This window comes from Amblyomma maculatum, chromosome 10 (genome assembly GCF_055883805.1).
Source record: "Amblyomma maculatum isolate TAMU_Amacu chromosome 10, ASM5588380v1, whole genome shotgun sequence".
Lineage (NCBI taxonomy): Eukaryota > Metazoa > Arthropoda > Arachnida > Ixodida > Ixodidae > Amblyomma > Amblyomma maculatum.
The window spans coordinates 119,178,137-119,197,550 of NC_139353.1; the positions used below are offsets into that span (position 1 = coordinate 119,178,137).

Below are 19,414 nucleotides of genomic sequence, written 5' to 3' on the forward strand. Positions count from 1 at the left end.
AGCCATGACTCACTGTGTTCTCCTGGCACCTGTACATTTCAAACCCTCATAGTTAGCAGTTGGTGGGAGAAACATGCTGCACCGTTCGCAGAGAAAACACAAAACCATAACTTTCAGACACATCATACATGGTACGAAATTTGGTTTTGCTATTCACAACAATGCAAACAAATTTTCTTCAGAATGATTTTTTTCACTGACTACACCGTTAGTAAAACAAAGATTTCAAAGAAAGAGATAAAGCAACTAAACCAAGGCAGCTATCCATTCATACCACCATTTCTAGCTATGCTTAGGGTGTGTTGCAGAAGGGCACTGCAGTGTGCTTGCTGGTAGATGATTTAGTGTGTTCCTCGTTCGTGCTGTGGGGTGTAGGTGAGCAGCAGGCAGGCTCCAGGCATCGGCCAGTCTGAAGTGCTCAGGTAACTGCGTATATAAAGAGGGAAAAATCGACAAGTGAGACCGAGCACACAACTATTTTCCTGGTATTGAAAACAGACACAGCTATATATTCAGTACCTACAATCATAAGGATTCCGGGCAAACAGCTTTAAGACAACTGCTCAAAGCATAATTAAGAAAGTACTGGACTTCAGCCTCAATGCAATGTACTGTTTGCCAAAAGTAACCAGCCTGCATGGTGTGCTTCTCGTTTGTATAAGAGAGCCTTTCCAGTTTCCCTAAAGATGAAAAGGTCATGATTCAAAAGAGCCTATTTTTTCTCCACAAGTGTGAGGTGGACCTACTTTAAAGGTACAGAATAGATAAGAAAATTGGTGCTTAAAAGGAGTATGAATGTTTCTTTTATGCATAAAAAGAAAACACATGAAACATTTTCCCAATTATGGCATGTTTGAACAGAGTAAATTCCTTCAAAACTCAAAGAAAAACCTCCTTATCAGCCCATAAAGTACTCTTGAAGGTGATGAGAAAAAAAGAGTTCGAGAGAACACACTGCGTTCTTCTATTTTCAACAATGTTATCAAATGTGAAACATGCAGCTTCTCAAGCATCATTGTAAGTGTTCGAATGGAGGTGCATAAGTAGTGAACACAATGCCCTTTGCTAAAATTTTACCCTTATGTCAAGACTGAGACCTGTACTGTGGGGAGATTGCATATGCAATTACATCACTATGAACAACTGTCAAATTGTTACATAAGCAGTATGCAGCGGTACAAGCCATTTGTGGGAGCAAGCAGCAGCTTAAGGTGACACATATATGAATGCATAAACACAACTGTTTTGAAATTTCCAACCTTCACACTGCAACTATGGCTAGTTTCTTCATTTAGCATAGCTAAGTGCATTCTAGAGCAAAAAAAAAAAGTGTGTACGATGTCATTGCAAAGCGAATATTTTTAAATCACTCCAACATGACCTTGTCGGATGTTTCACACGTCCCCATTCTGTTTAAGCTCTGTTCAAATTTCTCAAGCAACAAAACCTGATTTCCTTATCTAGTATTACTTCTGACTTGCAAAACTGAACAGTAAACTAATAAATAATTTGAAAATGACTGCTCTAGCAAAGCTACGAAGAAACAAATAAATTTACCTAATAGGGGCAAAAAGATCCCAACATGTATTTTATGAATAAATGCCTATTACAAAAGAACAATAAAGCAAGTATGTCAACAGCAAAAAGACAAAGCAAAGAACAGGGGTTGCGTAGGCTATCGTTGATGCACTGCGAAAAGAAATACTGGAAACTGTCATTCCCAACTGAATTCCTAAGGCGGTGCTACGAGCATCTATGCACACTCAAGGATAGTGATGCCGCCACACCCTGCGTATGTCACAGATCAGAATGGGCTCACTATAACGTGATCAGGCATGCTTTTCCTTTATGGCCAAGGTCACGGGGTTAGCTTATGGGCAATGTTTTGAGGAGCGGGGAGCCTATTTGCTGCTTTTGTGCTGTCAATTTAGGCCGTTCTCCCAATGAGAGAAAAAACAAGGAAGTTTCAGCTTTGACAACATTGCTGGAAACAGTACAATGCAACATATTGTCTCATTATCATTTTCATCTCCTCCTAGAAACTTGATTCTTAAATTCTAAGAAAAATTAGGAACGGTGTTTCTTTAATCACTCAATAAGACTACTATGCTTGAATGCGCCAAATCTGGGACCGTGTTTAATGTGTTGCATTCCATATATGAAAAAAAAAATATTTGTAAACATCTAAGTGGTTGTATATTCTGCAATTTTTATGTAGATTTGCCTTACAGCCGCAGTGAAAAAATAATTAAAACATCCTCCTTTCAGATTTGTTCTCACGCAATCAGAAATATGCTTGACATTCTGCACTTTTTCTTCTTTTTACTCTGAGCACATAAAATATGTTTATCAGGGCCTGCATATCTCAATCCTAGGTGATATCAAAGTTGCAAAAAATGTGCATGCACAGAAGAGCTGCTTATGCCATGATGTCGGTCAAACTTTTTTCTTCCGAAATACTAGCAATAGCACAAAACTAATTTCACTGCTGGTGTATTGAGAAATGTGTGTACAATGTGTAAGGCAACCAACGAACTTTACACAAATAAAGGCCTTTAAAGTCAAATTACCTGGAACCATAGCGGACATAACATTAAGGAAGGTAAAATGGCTTTTTCATTTCTCGTTTGAAACTGTTTACTACTGCATCACTTCAACGCTTCAATGAAAAGCCACGACACAAAGTACCAAAGAATGCAAGTGCCCACTGAAAGCTCATTTCTGCCTGTGTTGTGAACACTAGGATACATATAATTCGTCAAAAATACAAGACTATGAAGTAATGAAAGCAATTATTCTTGACATGCACATTTTACTACGTGTGGTCACTCAAATAATTCTTTCTAATCGTCATTCTACCAGTAGTACTACTACATGAGTTTGTACCTTGGCGTCAGCCATGATTTAGATTATTTTTGTTCAAGCATACAAGCACCGAAACTAAATGCAGCGACCACTGTGAGATATGCGCCACAGCAACAACCTGTTTCTCGCGCGCTGGTTATACTCATCGTATTAATGCACCCACAGTTACAAAAATAGGCGCTTTTAAAAAGATTGAAAACTCGTTCGGGGTGCTGATCACAATCGCGAAGCTGGTCGTGCATCTAATACACACCAGCTACAACTATATCTAGAAATATACACCATAACATTGTACAGTATTCTGCAACATTATCGGAACCGGCCGAGGCGGCCAAATTTTCCATGACGGTTTCGATAAAGTTGCAGAACACTGTACTTATATCGTACAACGGCTTCGCGTTAGGGACGAGCATACATATGAAAGCGACCGCTTTTGAAGAGTTGACTTGAACGGCGCGGCAGGAAGAAACGAAGACAGAGAACACACACAGGCAAGCGCCAAATCTTTCTGCCGCGCCGTTCATGTTAAGTATGTCTGACCAACTCGCCCAAACGTTCACGCTTCTTGTTCCGAAGAGTGACTGGCTCGCCCTCACAATAAGCAGGCTGGGTCGAGTTCGTAGCTTGTATTAAATTGAGACCACAGGCAACAGTATTGTCAGGCATGCGCACAGAAGAGGAGAAGGAAGAAGGTCCGTGAGCCGCGGACCTTTTCTGGCAAGGCTGGCGAAGATGTGGATGAGTGGCTCACCAATTACCAGCGGGTGAGCAAGTACAATCGCTGGGATGCTACTGTAATGCTGGCAAATGTTGTTTTTTTCTTAGACTCCACAGCCCTGACATGGTTTGAGAACCATGAAGCGTCTCTAACGAGCTGGGAACGTTTTGAAGAGGAGCTTCGAAATTGTTTTGGGGATACCACGGCAAAACGGAAATGCGCTGAGCAGACTTTATTCCAGCGAGCCAAAGGGCCTGGTGAAACATGTACAATGTACATAGAAGAGGTCCTAAAACTCTGCAAAGCGGTCAATCCGAGCATGTCTGACGAAGACAGAGTTGGCCACCTCTTAAAGGGCATCGCGGTGGATGCATATAACTTTTTAATTACAAAAGAAAACTTAGATTCTCCCGCGGCCGTGATCAAGCACTGTCGCACTTTCGAAACTTTAAAGTTGCGTCGCATAACCCCGAAATTCGGCCGTCTGCCTAACGTGACCACTGTTGCAAGCGTGGATTCTCACGAACATTCACATGAGCCTCCGAATTTGGCAGAGATGATTCGCCTAATTGTCCGTGATGAGCTTTCCCGCCATCAAGATGTGAACCGCAGTGCAATCCCCTGTGATAGCTGCTCCCTGCAGGCAGCTCCCATCCAGCGCTCTTCTTGGCGTTCTACCGCTCCTCCTCCCGTCCGTGACCACCGAAACGACTCATATGGCCCTGCTCCCCCAGCCCGTACCCACTACAGGGCGCCACATCCTCCGCAACAACCCCAGCGGCTGGACTTTGCTGATCGCTGCGATCCTGTTACCGAGGCCTATTATTTGGACCGTGCTCGTGAATCACCCGTCTGTTACCGCTGTGGTATGCTTGGCCACATATCCAGATTCTGCCGCCGCCGGAACCCGGCATCACGCTACCAGCGCCAATGGACAAATCGCCGTTCTACTGTGAGCCCAGAAGTCCATGACCCGACCTATCCTCCCCCTTCGGGCTCCTACCGCTACGTACCACCACGCAACGACTCGCCAGTTTCTGATCGCAGCCTGACTCCTCCTGCCCGCCGCTCCCGACAATCGCCTTCTCCCCGCCGTTCTTCTCCGCCACCGGGACACTAGCGTGTGCGGCCGATGGAGGTGCGGTCGCCAGGTCATCGATATTGCCAATTCCTCTACCGGTCGTTATGCTGAAGAACTGCTTGGAAGTGTTAGTGGATGGTGTTTGTGTTAGGGCTTTAGTGGATACTGGTGCTACAGTTTCCGTGATGAGCTTAGATTTTAAGAACCGTCTCGGCCGCAAAATTATGTTTGGCTGGGATAGAACTGTCATATTTCGAGGTGTAGGGGGAGAATTGTTGGTTCCGCTTGGTATTTGTTATGTAAATGTAGCGATGGCTGGACACGAGTTTAGAACTGAATTTACGGTGCTCCCTCGCTCTACACACTACGTTATTCTAGGAGTTGACTTTTTACAGCAGTGTGGCGCAACTCTCGACTTCAACAGTGGCGAGATATCAATAAGCCCCAGCCTTCGATCGGCCCTCACAGTAGAATCGCCGCGGGCGGTCCAAGTGTTTTCTGTCTTCGAAGATACCGTCATTCCGGCGATGTCCGCCATCTTCGTCCCAGTTGTGTCTTCGGGTGCGGTTCCCAATGCCTTCGACGCTCTGGTGGAACCCACTTCCCTTTCCGGTGCCAAAAAAAGTGTGTTGGTGCCCCGCAGCGTTGTCCGAGTGAACGAGGGCCGTACCACGCTTTGGACTGTCAACCACACCAATGAACCTGCCGTATTGCCGCGTGGTTTGAAACTCGCCGACTTTGAAGAACGCCTTTCTATGAACATCGCCGCGTTCAATGACGGCGTTGCTCGTTCAACTAGACGTCCCGATCATGCTGATTCCCAGTTTAAGTCTATGATAAATGAATCGCTACCCACCAACGACCAGCGAATATTAGTGGAGGTTCTTATGAAACATGCGGACGTGTTCGACTTTGCTCGAGATCAGCCACCACCGATTCCGCCTTCCCGCACCCATCACATGATCGACACTGGATCTGCACACCCGATTAGACAGACACCATACCGTGTTTCACCTTCAGAACGTAAGATAATTGACGAACAGGTCCGTGATATGATGCAAAGAGGAATCATTCAGGAATCATCTAGCCCATGGGCCGCCCCTGTGATTCTCGTGAAAAAGAAAGATGGCACCTGGCGATTTTGTGTCGACTATCGCCGCCTCAATACTGTCACCAAGAAGGATGTTTACCCGCTCCCACGTGTTGATGATGCCAATGACTGCCTCCATTCAGCTTCCTACTTTTCATCTGTTGATTTACGGTCCGGATACTGGCAGATATCGATGCATCCGAAAGACAAGGAGAAGACGGCATTCGTGACTCCCGATGGGTTATATGAATTTAACGTGATGCCTTTCGGCCTATGCAACGCTCCGGCTACATTTGAAAGATTTATGGACACTCTTTTGCGTGGTCTGAAGTGGCAAATTTGCATGTGTTACCTAGATGACGTAGTGATTTTTGGGAGGACCTTCGCCGAGCATAACAGCCGTTTAGCTGTGGTCCTTAACTGCATGGAGAAAGCGGGTCTCGTGCTGAACTCTAAGAAGTGCCGCTTCGGTGAACGCCAGATCGTTGTGCTTGGGCATTTGGTTGACAAAGACGGTGTTAGGCCTGACCCACAGAAGATTGAAGCTGTCAGCTGCGTCAAAGAGCCCAAGTCTGTGAAAGAACTCAGGAGCTTCCTGGGACTTTGCTCTTACTTTCGACGCTTCATCCCTAAGTTTGCTGACGTAGCCTACCCCCTCACATGCCTCTTGCAGAAAGATATTCCTTTCAAGTGGACTCCTGAATGTGATTCTGCGTTTCGCCAGCTCAAGTTTCTTCTTGCCTCGCGGCCCATACTGCGTCATTTCAGCCCGACAGCTCCCACTGAACTCCACACTGACGCAAGTGGCATCGGCGTGGGTGCTGTGCTCATACAACGGCAAGACGGAAACCAACACGTTGTCGCTTACGCAAGTCGCACCCTTAGCAAGTCTGAACGCAACTATACCGTGACAGAGCAAGAGTGCCTTGCCGTCGTTTTTGGCGTACAGCGGTTTCGCTCGTACCTTTATGGACGTTCCTTTACAGTCATCACCGATCATCATTCGCTTTGCTGGCTGGTGAATCTGCGCGACCCCTGCGGTCGGTTGGCCCGCTGGGCATTACGCCTTCAGGAGTTCAACTTTACAGTGTCGTACAAAAGTGGCCGCCAACACGCTGACGCTGACTACCTCTCGAGGCTGCCTCTCGCAACTACCCTCTGCGATGACAACTTCGACGACTATCTTGCCGCCGTTTCCGTACAATTTCCGGATCTTGCCACTTTCCAGCGAGAAAAACGAAAAGATCAAGACTTGGTAGCACTTTTTAAAAAAGCTCGTGATCCGGCATCTGCGAACCCTTTCTGCATTCGTGATGGTTTGCTGTATCGAAAAAATTACTCGTCTGGCGGTGCACGCTTTCTGCTAGTCGTTCCGGCTAGCCTCTATTCCTCTGTTCTACACTCTATGCAAGATGACGTTACAGCTGGGCACTTGGGGTTTGCCAGGACTCTTACGCGCATTAAGGAACGTTTCTACTGGCCAAATATGCGTCGAACGACTCAGCGTTAAGTGAACTCCTGCGTGCAGTGCCAGCGGTTCAAGCTCCCCACGACTTCTCCGCCGGGCCACTTACATCCGGTGACACCACCGACCACACCATATGAGCAAGTGGGTGTTGACCTCATAGGCCCGTTTCCCCGCTCGTCCAAAGGCAATCGCTGGGTCATCGTGTGCGTTGATCATCTCACGCGTTACTGTGAAACTGCCGCCATCCCTTCCGCCACCGCTGCTGACGTCTCGTTCTTTCTTCTTCACGCTGTCGTCCTCCGTCATGGACCTCCTCGTGTAATTATTAGTGACCGAGGCCGCCGGTTTACGGCAGATGTTGTGGAACAGCTTCTGCGCTATTGTACTTGCCAGTTGCGTCACTCTACGCCGTACCATCCCCAGACAAATGGCCTCGTCAAACGTACAAACCGGACACTGACAAACATGCTTGCGATGTATGTTGACTCGCGGCACAAGAACTGGGATGACGTGCTTCCTTTCATTACTTAAGCCTATAACACCTCAAAGCATGAGACAACTTCTTATAGCCCATTTTTCCTCCTCTACGCCCGTCCGCCTCGACGTACTCTTGACACCATTTTGCCGTTCTCTCTCGACACCGAGCCGTCTGTTTCGAGCACCCTCTGCCGCGCTGAAGAGTCTCGTCGGTTCGCCCGATTACGCACTCTGGCCTCGCAGGACCGCTCTAAGCAGCGCTACGATCATGGGCGTCAGGATGTCTCCTACCTTCCCGGCGACTTAGTGTGGCTCTGGACACCTATCCGCAAGCGTGGTTTGTCCCAGAAGCTGTTGTCGCACTACACAGGTCCCTTTATTGTGCTCAAACGCATCAACGAGTTGAATTACGTCGTGTCTCGCCAATGTTCCCACGGTCGCCCCTCTCGGAAAACACAGGTAGTTCATGTCGCAAGAATGAAGCGCTGCCACTCTCTCTGGGGACTCTGAAAGCCCAGGGGCTTCGTCTGCGAAGGGGGAAATGTCAGGCATGCGCACAGAAGAGGAGAAGGAAGTGCAAAAAGAGGCTCTCCGGGATAGAGAAAGAAGAAGAAGAAGCTCACCATCTGTTACTTAGCACATCAGGCTAAGGTGCAGAATCGCTCTGTAAATAAACCCTAACAGTATTAACAACGCGTACTTCATTCAATAGCAATATTAAATAAAAATATTTTCAAGCAGTGTACTCACATTTGCAAACAATCACGCCAGTCCATTTCCTTCTTCCGTGTTGATGCCGGCGTTGCCACGGCGCGGTGCAAGCGGTGTGCGGCACACAACCTATTTATCACTACATCACGTACTTCATTCAGAACGTCTATCAAAGTGCACATGTCAAATGTCAGTTCTGCGGCCCATTCCAAGAACCACAGAACAAAAAAGCAGCACAGCGTAAGGAAATAGCGTTCACAACCACACCGCATGACAACAAAGGCAGCATGGCGCCGTCGCAACTTTTTTGCCACTGGCGACTTCGGATCGAATCGGATTGACTTATTGATGGCTTTTCTGGCTTCTTTTTACTGCCGGCCGGTTCCTAGAGGGACTTTCGGTTTCGAAAGGCAGTTTGGCTGGTTTGACGATAAATGATTTTTTTTTTTGAAAGGCAGCGTACAGTCTGCGTCTAGGGCCATAATTAAGCACAAGGCTGGCGGGCTGAGGCAATAAAAACCAGTGCCGCTAGGTCCCAGCGCGCGTGGCATACCTGATTATGGGCCCAGTATGACGCTGGAGACAGTTCGTACTGGGACGCGGCATACTGTCCCGCGCCGCACTGGTAGCACGAAGAGAGAAAAAAACGCCTCAGATAAAAAGTACAAGCTGAAAAGTAACGAAGCACCTCAACTAAATTAAAAAGCTAAAAAAATGAAAACTAGGCAAAATAAAAAAACTGCAGCACTAGCGTGCTTCGAACTCGGTACTATACTTCCTCCGTAGCATTCTACGCTAACCACTCGGCCAGGCCAAGACCTGAACCTACTGGAAGCTTTTTTGCATGTTATGCCATGATCGCATTCATAAGATTTGGACCATGTTTCGAAGCATGTTTTGAATTGTACAGGCCCATTGCTGTCGCTCTAACAATTACAACTTCTTCACCATTGGAACTTGCTGCCCGCTCCCCCGACTTGCAACTAATGTTCTGTATGCTATGCGCACTATTTTGCGCAATGGAATCATTTTAACATGTCGAGTTTGGCATGCCAAATTTGCCAGCGCCGGACGTTCGGTGGTGTTCTGCTACCGTGGGTGTAATTTTCGCTGAACACGGAGCTGTGGCACAAACCTTCAATGAAAAAAGTGCGACCAAGCTTCACTACCGGCAAGCGCAGCAGCGACGACACTATTTTGCTTGTAACTAAATCTTATTTGTATGTAAATATTTTGGGAAGCGATGCGATGCCCGAGGGCTCGGCTAATCTATACGCACAGCAAGAAGGAGCTCAAAAGCTTGAGAAACACGCAAAATATCATGAATTACAAGCGCTGTAGTGTTTTTTTTTTCACTCATGGGGGGGGGGGGGAATGCATCACTCGGTAAACTACTCTCTTCTTTGTCTCCTTTTGAGTGATTACTGTTTAAACATAGCATGTGTGAAAGGAAATGTAAACGCACATTCCTGTCAAATGACCAATTTAATGCTTCGTTTTGCATTAAATCATTTCAGGCCACCTTCCTGTGCAGAAGTAATGGAAGGGCATGTAGCATTCATTAAACGATTTTAAAATTATGTTGTTCCTCATTAATTATGTTTACGTCCTCCAAAATCATCAAGCAGTAATAGTAATGCACATGTAGGGATCGTTAATAATTTGCACTGTGTTTCAAGTTGAAACACCCCGTGTTCTCTCAATGGGTGGCCGCAATGACCGAGAAAATACACATCATACTTTCCGTCGACTTTTACCATTCTGTGCTTACACATTAGCAGTTCACAAAAAAAGCCTTTGATTTTCAAAACAAGAAAAAATAATGTGAAATGTGAATTGGAAATCTGGTTTAAGACTGTTGCTAAAACGCAGAAGGTATTGAATGTCTGTTGAGTTCCTTTGTACTCATTAAGAAAACATTAAGGCCAAACCAGAAACTCAAAACCCATTTTCGTAAAGGAAGGGTTTTCATGTAGTGGACAACACTCTGTTGAAAGCAGGCGAGAAGAGGGGAACGATTGAGCTGTTTTACGATGAAATCTCGAAATGTTTCCGTCAGTTTTGAGTGCTACAAAAGAGCCTCAGCCTCGACGACTCAATGGTGCCCTATTATGGCCACCATTCGTGCAAAATGATCATTCGCGGTAAACCTCTTCGATTTGGGTATAAGATATGGATGATTGCGGGAGAAAATAAAAAGGGCGAGAAGGCACCTCTTGGGCTGAGGGTTGTTAGCAATATGGTATCTGTCGTGCACGCCCCTGACCAGCGCGAAGTCTACTTTGACAATTTTTATCTTCGAAAGGTCTCCTGACGAAACTGGCTGATCAGGGGATTCAAGCAACGGGGACTGTACGAGATACAAGAACCGGCGGTTGTCCACTGAACCGCTTGAAAAATGTCGGAAGAAAGGAAAGAGGTTCTTTCTACTACAAGTGTGACGGGGTGGTCTACACATGCAGGTGGAACGACAATGCAGTCGTTACAGGTTCTTCAAGCCACCTCAGACATGAGCCTCTTGAAACTGCAAAACGCTTCTTCTGACGCGCAAACAAAACAGTAGACATTCCGCATAATTAACCAAACCTTCAATTCAAACTATCGCCCAAGACTTCCAAGCAAAAAATCGTGGTGGAACATTTTCAACAATTGTCTGAACATGGCTGTCGTAACAGGTTAGCTCCTGCACTGCGAGCTTCACGAAGAGACTGATGCCACCATGACGCATATAGCATTTCGGCGGGACGTCGCCATGTCCTTGCTGCACCTCAAGGAGAGAATCACTGCGCGGCTAGGACCTCGGGTTCATCTGAGACGCGAGAATAGGAATTCTCATGGCCACTACATCATCTCAGCAACTCAGGGGAGGTGTGAAGAGTGCAAGAAATACACGACGAACCAGTGTCAGCAGTGGAAAAAGCGGCTGCACGCGAAATATTTTGCAACATATCATTGCCTGGGAAGTGTTCACTGACCTCCAGCAAAGAGGATGCGAAACTCGATGAAGTCGTGAGCTCTGCTGTGTAGGGCCACCCAAGATAGACAGGTCACGGCAGAGAGTTCTGACAAAATATGATTCACCGGAGAAGGTAATGGCAACCCACTGCCAAGAAAGCCTGCCAAGAAAGCCCGATGACCAGTCACAATAGCATTAATGATATAGCGCCGGAAGATGAGTCCCCCCCGTTGGAAGGCGTCCCACATATTACTGGGGATGAACAAAGGGCGATTCCTAATAGCTCCAGGACGAATGAAGCGGCTGGGCTAAAGCCAAAAGGACGCTCAGTTGTGGATGTATCGGGAAGCGACCGGAAAGTCAAATGTTGCAAGGATATATACCACATAACAACATGGAATGTAAGATCTATGACGCGAGGTAAACTGGATGTCGTTAAGCGAGAAATGGACAGATTGAACATTGATATATTGGGTATCAGCGAGCTCAAGTGGACCAGAATGGCAGAATTTATTTCCGGCGACCATTGTGTCTTTTATTGTGGGCACCAATCCAGGAGAAGGAATGGGGTCGCTCTCATAGTAAACAGAAGAATGGGCGAAACATTGCTAGGGTACAACCGAAAAAAGACCGAATGATTTCACTTTGGATCCAAAGTCAGCCTTTCAACATAACCGTTATAAAAGTCTATGCACCAACCACTACTGCTGAAGAAGCTGACTTTGAGAGATTTTATGCTCACCTGCAATGCCTTTTAGACCGCACTCCGTCATCCGACGTCCTTTTTCTCATTGGAGACTGGAATGCTAAGGTGGGGAGTGAAGAAATATCCGGAATTACAGGCAGGTTCGGTCTCGGTGAGGCAAACGAAGCTGGGCAAAGGCTAGTAGAGTTTGTCAAGAAAATAACCTGACCATAACGAATACTCATTTTCAACAGCACAAGAGGCGCCTGTACACATGGACTTCACCGGACGGTCTGTACAGGAATCAGATTGATTATATTCTTTGCCGGCAGAGATGGAGAAGCGCTAGAGAAGCAGTAAAAACAAGGCCTGGGGCCGATTGTGGCACCGATGATCAGCTTCTTGTTGCCAAATTTAGGCTTCGATTGAGGAAAACGCAAAAAACTAGAAGGCCTTTCAGGTATGACCTGGATCAAATTCCATCAGAATATGCTGTTGAAGTGAGGAATCGATTTCAATAATTAGATGCAGAAGACAGAGCGCCTGAAGTGATGTGGACTGATGTGCGTGATAGAATAGAACAAATTGCTACTAAGGTAGTTCGAAAGCAAAAGAAATGCAAGAAAGCAAACTGGTTATCTGAAGAGGCTTTGCAAATAGCTTAGGAAAGGAGGATAGCAAAAGTTATGGGGAAAAAGAAAGATGCAAGGCTCTCAATGCAGATTTTAAGAAAATCGCAAGAAGCGATAAGAATGCCTTCCTGAACATACAGTGCCAAGCAGTTCAGGACAACAGCCAATTGAGAAATACAACAGCTCTGTATAAGAAAATCAAAGATATCAAAGGAAGCTTCTGTGCGTAGCTGGGCGTTATAAAGGACAAACGAGGCAGAGACCTCACTGAAGCCTCAGAGATAAAGAAGAGGTGGCAGGCATAAACAGAAGAATTGTACAAGAAGGATCCGGATGTGCAAACCCAACATAAGACGGCTGTGATTACTGATCTCAAGCCGGGCATCCTGAAGAGAGAAGTGTAATGGGCCTTATCCAGCCTTGCTAAGAACAAAGCTAGCGGAATTGATGGCATTCCAGCTGAGTTGCTTCAAAACCTCAGCCATGACGACGCTGTTAACGTTCTGTATACATTATGTCAGCAAATTTGGACACTCCTGCAGTGGCCACGGGATTGGAGGAGGTCAGTTTACATCCACATTCCAAAGAAAGGCAGTGCCAAAGATTGTTCCAACTACCGCACGATCGCGCTTATTTTGCATGCTAGCAAGGTGATGTTGAAAATCCTCCTAGGTAGGCTGCAGCATTGTGTTGATCGGGAGCTTCCGGACGTGCAAGCTGGGTTTCGCAAGAGCAGAGGAACTAGAGACCAGTTTGTAACCTTCGCTGGATCATGGAAAAAGCAAGACAGTTCCAAAAACCCATCTACTTCTGCTTTATTGATTATGCGAAAGCGTTTGACTGCGCAGATCACAGCAGATTGTGGCAAGCTCTCCAAGAGATGAGAGTTCCAAATCACCTCATCTATCTCCTCAGGAACCTGTATGAAGGGCAAGAGGCCACAGTCAGAACTGGGCATGGTCTTACTGATTGGTTTCCGATTGAGAAAGGAGTGAGACAAGCCTGCATACGGTCGCCCTGCCTATTTAACCTATATTCTGAGTGCATCATGAGGAAGGCTGGTCTGGACGAGTCTTCAGCTGGAGTGAAGATTGCTGGGAGACCTATCACAACCTTAGATATGCGGATGATACCACTTTATTGGCAGAAAGTGAAGTGGAACTGAAGAGACTTTTGTTGCGCATACAACAAGAGAGTGAGAAGTTTGGGCTTAAACTGAACATTAAAAAGACAAAGATCATGGCGTCTTGCCCCATCAAGTCCTGGAGCATCAAGGGACAAAAAGTGGAAGCTGTGACAGATTTTCTCTTCTTGGGCTCCAAGATAACCCCGCAAGTAGACTGCAGCCATGAAATTAGGAGACGCCTATTTCTGGGAAACAGAGCCATGGCTAGCCTTGACCGCCTAGTAAAGAGCAGAGACATTACTCTGCCAACCAAGATCCGTATAACTCGTGCTATAGTATTTCCAGTTGTGATGTATGGATGCGAGAGTTGGGCTGTGAAGAAGGCTGACCGCCGAAGAATTGACGCGTTTGAATTTTTGTGCTGGCGGAGAATCTTGAGAGTTCCTTGGACGGCCAGATGATCAAATCAGTCGATATTGTCGACCATAAACCCTGACTGCTCATTGGAGGGTCAAATTCTAAAGTTTAAGCTCAGCTACTTTTGTCATCTGATGAGAAGAGAAGAGTCGCTGGAGAAAGATTTGATGTTGGGAAAGGTTGAGGGCCAGCGGAGAAGTGATAGGCAGCGAACGCGATGGTTAGATGGCATCCTCGAGGCGCTGCAGATGAAGCTATATGATGTTAGGAAGATAGTTAGAGACCGAAAAGCGTGGCGTGATATGGTCCATAGAGTCACGAAGAGTCGGACACGACTGAACGACTGAACTGAACTGAACTAACCTGAGTAAAACCTGATTTAACAGTCAATAAAAGTTATTCCAGACAAAATTTGTGTTTTTCATAAGAAAAACGCCAATGTTCCAAAAATGGAACATGCGAAAAAATTTACTAAATGTTTGTGAATGCGGCTGTATTTTTTATCATAGTTAATTTAGGAAACAAATGCAAATTATCAACATCAATTTCTGTTTTTTTTTACTCCTGCTTTATAGTGCGCCGCTTAAGAGGTTAACTTTAATGGTGATTTCGCATCCTATTTTTACGCCTGCCACGTATCTATTACGGCGGAGCGAACCAACGTTCGATTGCGTTTTTGGTTTATGTCCTACGCAAAGGTAGGAGCTATAAATGTCTCCTACGAAACTTGACATCTGTAGCCACCAGCCATTCTCGGAGCCAGTCGGTTCATTTCGCCATACGAGCTACATGGAGGATGAGATGCAACAAGCTTAGCGTGAGAATCAAAGCGTAGCGTGAGATAGAGCTCAGAAAGGCACCGAGTTATCGCGACTAGAAGTAACAGAGCCTTGCACATTCCCCTCCCCCCTCCAACTCAATATCCTGAGTCGTTTCGCCGCGTTAGACCGAAAAGACCCATGCCAGCCACTTTGCTCCAGTTTTCTTGTTGATACACTGAGTGAAGAATAAAGAGCGAAGTGCAAGAACAATTACTCCTGCATGCAGACGAGGGTTGTAAATAAATTTGTAAAACAAGGAAAGACTCGCGCCAACACCACGCCTTCCTAGCTGTTCCCGTAAGCCCCTTAGTTACTAAAAGAGCTATAAACCAGGCTTCATCAAGGTCATCGATTTAGACAATTCCTCCTCGAAGAGAACAGTTTTGTTATCTCGTTATGTATTATGCTTACAAATTCGTTGTAGTTACGCCAACAGCCTCGACCTCCGACATGGAAGCTGAACAACATGCAGCCAGGCTAAACAGAGCAGCTGCTCAGCAACTCGGATTGCGATAGTTAAACCTGCAATAATTTTAGCGTACTTGTGAGCTCGGCAGTGGCAGCCTCTAGACGCCTTTCAACACCACCGCCACAGCTTTAAGGGTCCAGATTGGGAAAAGGGTGGAGTTTGCACGTCGATGTCCATAAAACTTCGAATGGATCGAAAAGGAGGCTAGAAGTCCTCATGTTGCGTGGCATTCTAAAGACATTAGAACACTACATATATTGCAAGTAGAATGTCGAAATATGGCTGCAATATATCTCAAATGTCACTGGGAGATGTAGAAAGAAATGTAGAAATGATATTCAGGTATTTTCATAATTTGAACTCCTTACAAATCTAAAAACCCCCACTAGGTTACTCCGGAACATTTGGAAGGCTTCTCAAACATAGGCTTAACATATGTACTTTGTTATAGTGAACTAAAAAATGTACTGCGGTGAAAGGGGCCTCTGCGTGTACCCGGAAAACGAGGCCTCTTTCGGACCGATTTCTAGAGAGTGCGGTCGCAGCACCGCCAGACACCTACTGATATCAACGGCGCTTGATTCTCTTCTGTTGTGTTCTCAAAACACTTTCGGGGTGCATGATCCGTAGCCAAAAATAAATATTTCGTTCTTGTGCCATGCGCAACACAAAATACCGATTTTATCTGCAGACGAAATCGCAGATTACATTGCGACGCCTAAGCGTGTCCAGGAATGGCTGACAGCAGCACCACCGCGTCGTGCTTCATTTTCGAGTACACTGCGGCAGCTGGTTCGATGAGCGGCAGCAGCGTTTCAGGCGAGGCTAGCAGAAAATCCCTCCTGTCCACACTGTATATTCTGGTGCACTGTAAATTGGTGTTGTGTTCGACATAATATAGAGATTTAGTATATCAAATACTAGCATAGCCGAATACCGTTCTACTGGGCCCTGCCTAGGCACGTGCAGTGGCATTGGACCGGCGAGATATAAGGCCACTGCGAGTGCAGGCGCTTCGTAGAAATTTAAATGACAATGCTAGTAAGCCTCCGGAATGCTTATTCTGTATAACGATTATTAATGAGTAAGGATACAATGTCCTTGTCAGCACCGATAAGAGGAGCCGCTGTCAAGGCTTAACAGTGTTGTGTGATACCCTTGATAACAAGCTTATGTGCCAAAATTTTTAAGGCGATTTCTTCGAACTTCTTTTTAGCGACCAGTATTTTTGGATTAACAGTATATTGTAGCGTTTCGAGCAGAGCTTTGGTGATTTGTTTTCGGTTTAGTTTTTAATAGTGCATATAACTGTGGAAGCCGGATCTGATTTTTGAAGATTACAACATAACATGGTAAATATGAAAATGAGTACTGCACAGATAGCCGGCAAGAACAAATTTAAAACAGTCTTGATAGTTTTTTGGTGAAATGGTACCTTGCTCCTACCTCGTCTCCTTGGGCTGGCAGTATCCCTTGAGCTCGAGCGCCCCCTGGACTGGCTCCTGGCACAAGAATAGGAGTGTTCTCCGGGCGGCGTCGGTTATCTGCCTTGATTGCGAGCAAGGTATCCAAGGAAAGTGATCACAGAGATAAACGAGACGAGGAAATTGGGAAATTAAGCAAAAGGATGAAACATTAACGGGGATAGTCGAATTATAATGGTCCGAGATCCAAAATTTAAAGAAACCATAGAGGCAGGCAGCCCCTCCTCTGCAACAACCCATTAGACAAACGACCTCCCCAGCTGTCCGTCAAAAACCGCCGGGACAGAATAAGATGGTAACAAAGGCGTCCCTCCCGCCACTGGTGAAATGCACAATTACGACACCGACCCGATACAAGCTAGGGAGAAAAGGATGGAAAATTCGGAAAGGTTATATGCCAAGATGAATGAATTTATGAACCATATCAACGTCCAGATTCAAGCTGTCCTCGGGACAGTTCAGAAACAGGCTGAGGAATGCCAAAGCTTAAGGCATGGGATGGGCACCATGAACTGGTGGCAAGAAAATATGGAACATCGTCTTGCAACTGCAAAATGGCCAGGCCTGCAAATGAAAACAAATCTGGCAGTGGAACTGTCACGTCTTCCTGCGCAAGCGGCCGATTGTGAAAACATAGCTTTCTCTATTAGGTGAGACACCATTGGCAATTTCTCTCCAAGAAACGAGGGGGGGGGGGGTCGCAAAGTTATCAGACTATCAGGCATTTCATAATGGTAGTGGCAGAAATTCTCGGTCATAACGCCCGTGAAAAGAAATATTGCGGCCATTGAACATGAGCTAGAGTCAAGAGAGATTGAGAACGTGTTTTAGAAGTTTTAATTGGAAGACAGAACGACCCTAGTCTATTTATTCTAAATTTATACAGCTCACGCAGGCAAAGAAAGGTGAGGTTCTGAGCTCTAATTCGCAAGGCCCTCAAAATTTCAAGCAACCAGCCACTGTTTATAGTGGGGGACTTTAATGCACATCATCAGGAATGGGGATACCAGGAATGGGGGTACCGATAAATGGTAGAAGTCCTCGCGGTCGCTTCGCACAATTGCTGATTGCAGCTGGCGTGTTCGCGTTAAAGCGCACTCGCTGTAAGGCTGTCCTCCTGGCGCGTAAGCGAAATGAGATAGTAAGCTTTCTTGGTAAGGAAAATTTATACCTTGGGGAGCGAGAGTTCCTTTGCCAATATATATGTTCTTGCCCTGTTGTTTCTCTGTCGAATGGACGCGTTCGGATGGGTTTCAGTCCACCTTGGTACTTGTAATATACTGCAAATATTTATGTAAGTTCACAGCTGTATACGTATAACGTTAAACATGTGCAATACACAGTGTCTATGTGACTGCTGTATATGTTTGTATATTTATTATCAGATTATTGTACACTGCATAATTTCAATTACAATGTCAATTCAATCTGTATATATCATTACAATCAGCCAATTACTAATTTTTCGGAAAGTAAATAGTGCATTTTGATGTATTTTTTCGACTTAAGGTATGTTATGTGCACTCTCTCTTGTTGGTAACCTTGTACGTTTTCAGTTTTGGACATTCGTTGTCGCACATGTTGTATAGTGTCTAATAAACCTTTTTCTAAACGCAGCTTCTGAATGAAGCGTGAAACTTACTGGCTTAGACGCTGGGGCGTCGGCTTAAGGCCCAACGCCAACGACATAACCTGGGCGTCGGCGCTCAGCGTCGGCGCTGTCAGCGCCGTGCCACGGTGGGCGTCACTAGCGGTGCGCATCTCCATGGCACTCGGCGCTGGCGCCGTTGGCTCTCACTGCTGACGCTTGCACTCGCGCTGGTGCGTTGTTGCTGGACTTAGCAAGCAGAAATTGGCTGAAACAGTCTTAACATTCAATTAAAGATTTCTGCTTTTTAAAGCGTTGAGAGACGTTATTTAGATACGAAGCTTAATTAAAAATTACACATTCCGCTTGAGCACAAATAATAGTGCATCTTTCTTCTCGGCTTTTCAATACAATCTGCAACGCCATCGACGCAACATCAATCTGTCCTGTTTTCCGCTACCGCAGCTAAGACGAGTCTTTTGGTTTTGTTCTTCCACGGCTGAGGTCAACCGACCGGCTGTGAAGGCTCGACTACATGTGCTTGGACTTTTATTTCAAATCATGCCAGCAGTGAGCGCAAGAAGGCGTGTTGTACTGCTCGCGATAAATGTAGCGGTTCTCCTCATACAAAGGGGTAGAGATATTATACGCTAGAGTCAGTGGAAATTTTCAGAGTACCGCCTTCATTTTCCGCGCACCACCGGCTCGCCTACTGGCTGATGCCCGTCACGTGACCCCGCGTCGCAATATCCCTTCCAAGCGGGCGCGCGGAATACGTGTCGTGTGCTGGAGTTCCTCTTGTTTTGAATGTATCTCGCAGTGTACG

At 46.0% G+C, this 19,414-nt stretch overlaps 1 protein-coding gene across 1 annotated transcript; it reads left to right on the forward strand.

The window, feature by feature from the left end:
* The first annotated feature begins 1,029 nt into the window (after nt 1-1,029).
* Nucleotides 1,030-8,180, forward strand: LOC146177326 (uncharacterized). Its single transcript, XM_084580749.1, has 3 exons — nt 1,030-1,035; nt 3,540-4,320; nt 8,176-8,180. The coding sequence occupies exons 1-3, from the start codon at nt 1,030-1,032 to the stop codon at nt 8,178-8,180; spliced, it is 792 nt and encodes a 263-aa protein (XP_084436875.1).
* Nucleotides 8,181-19,414: the final 11,234 nt, after the last annotated feature.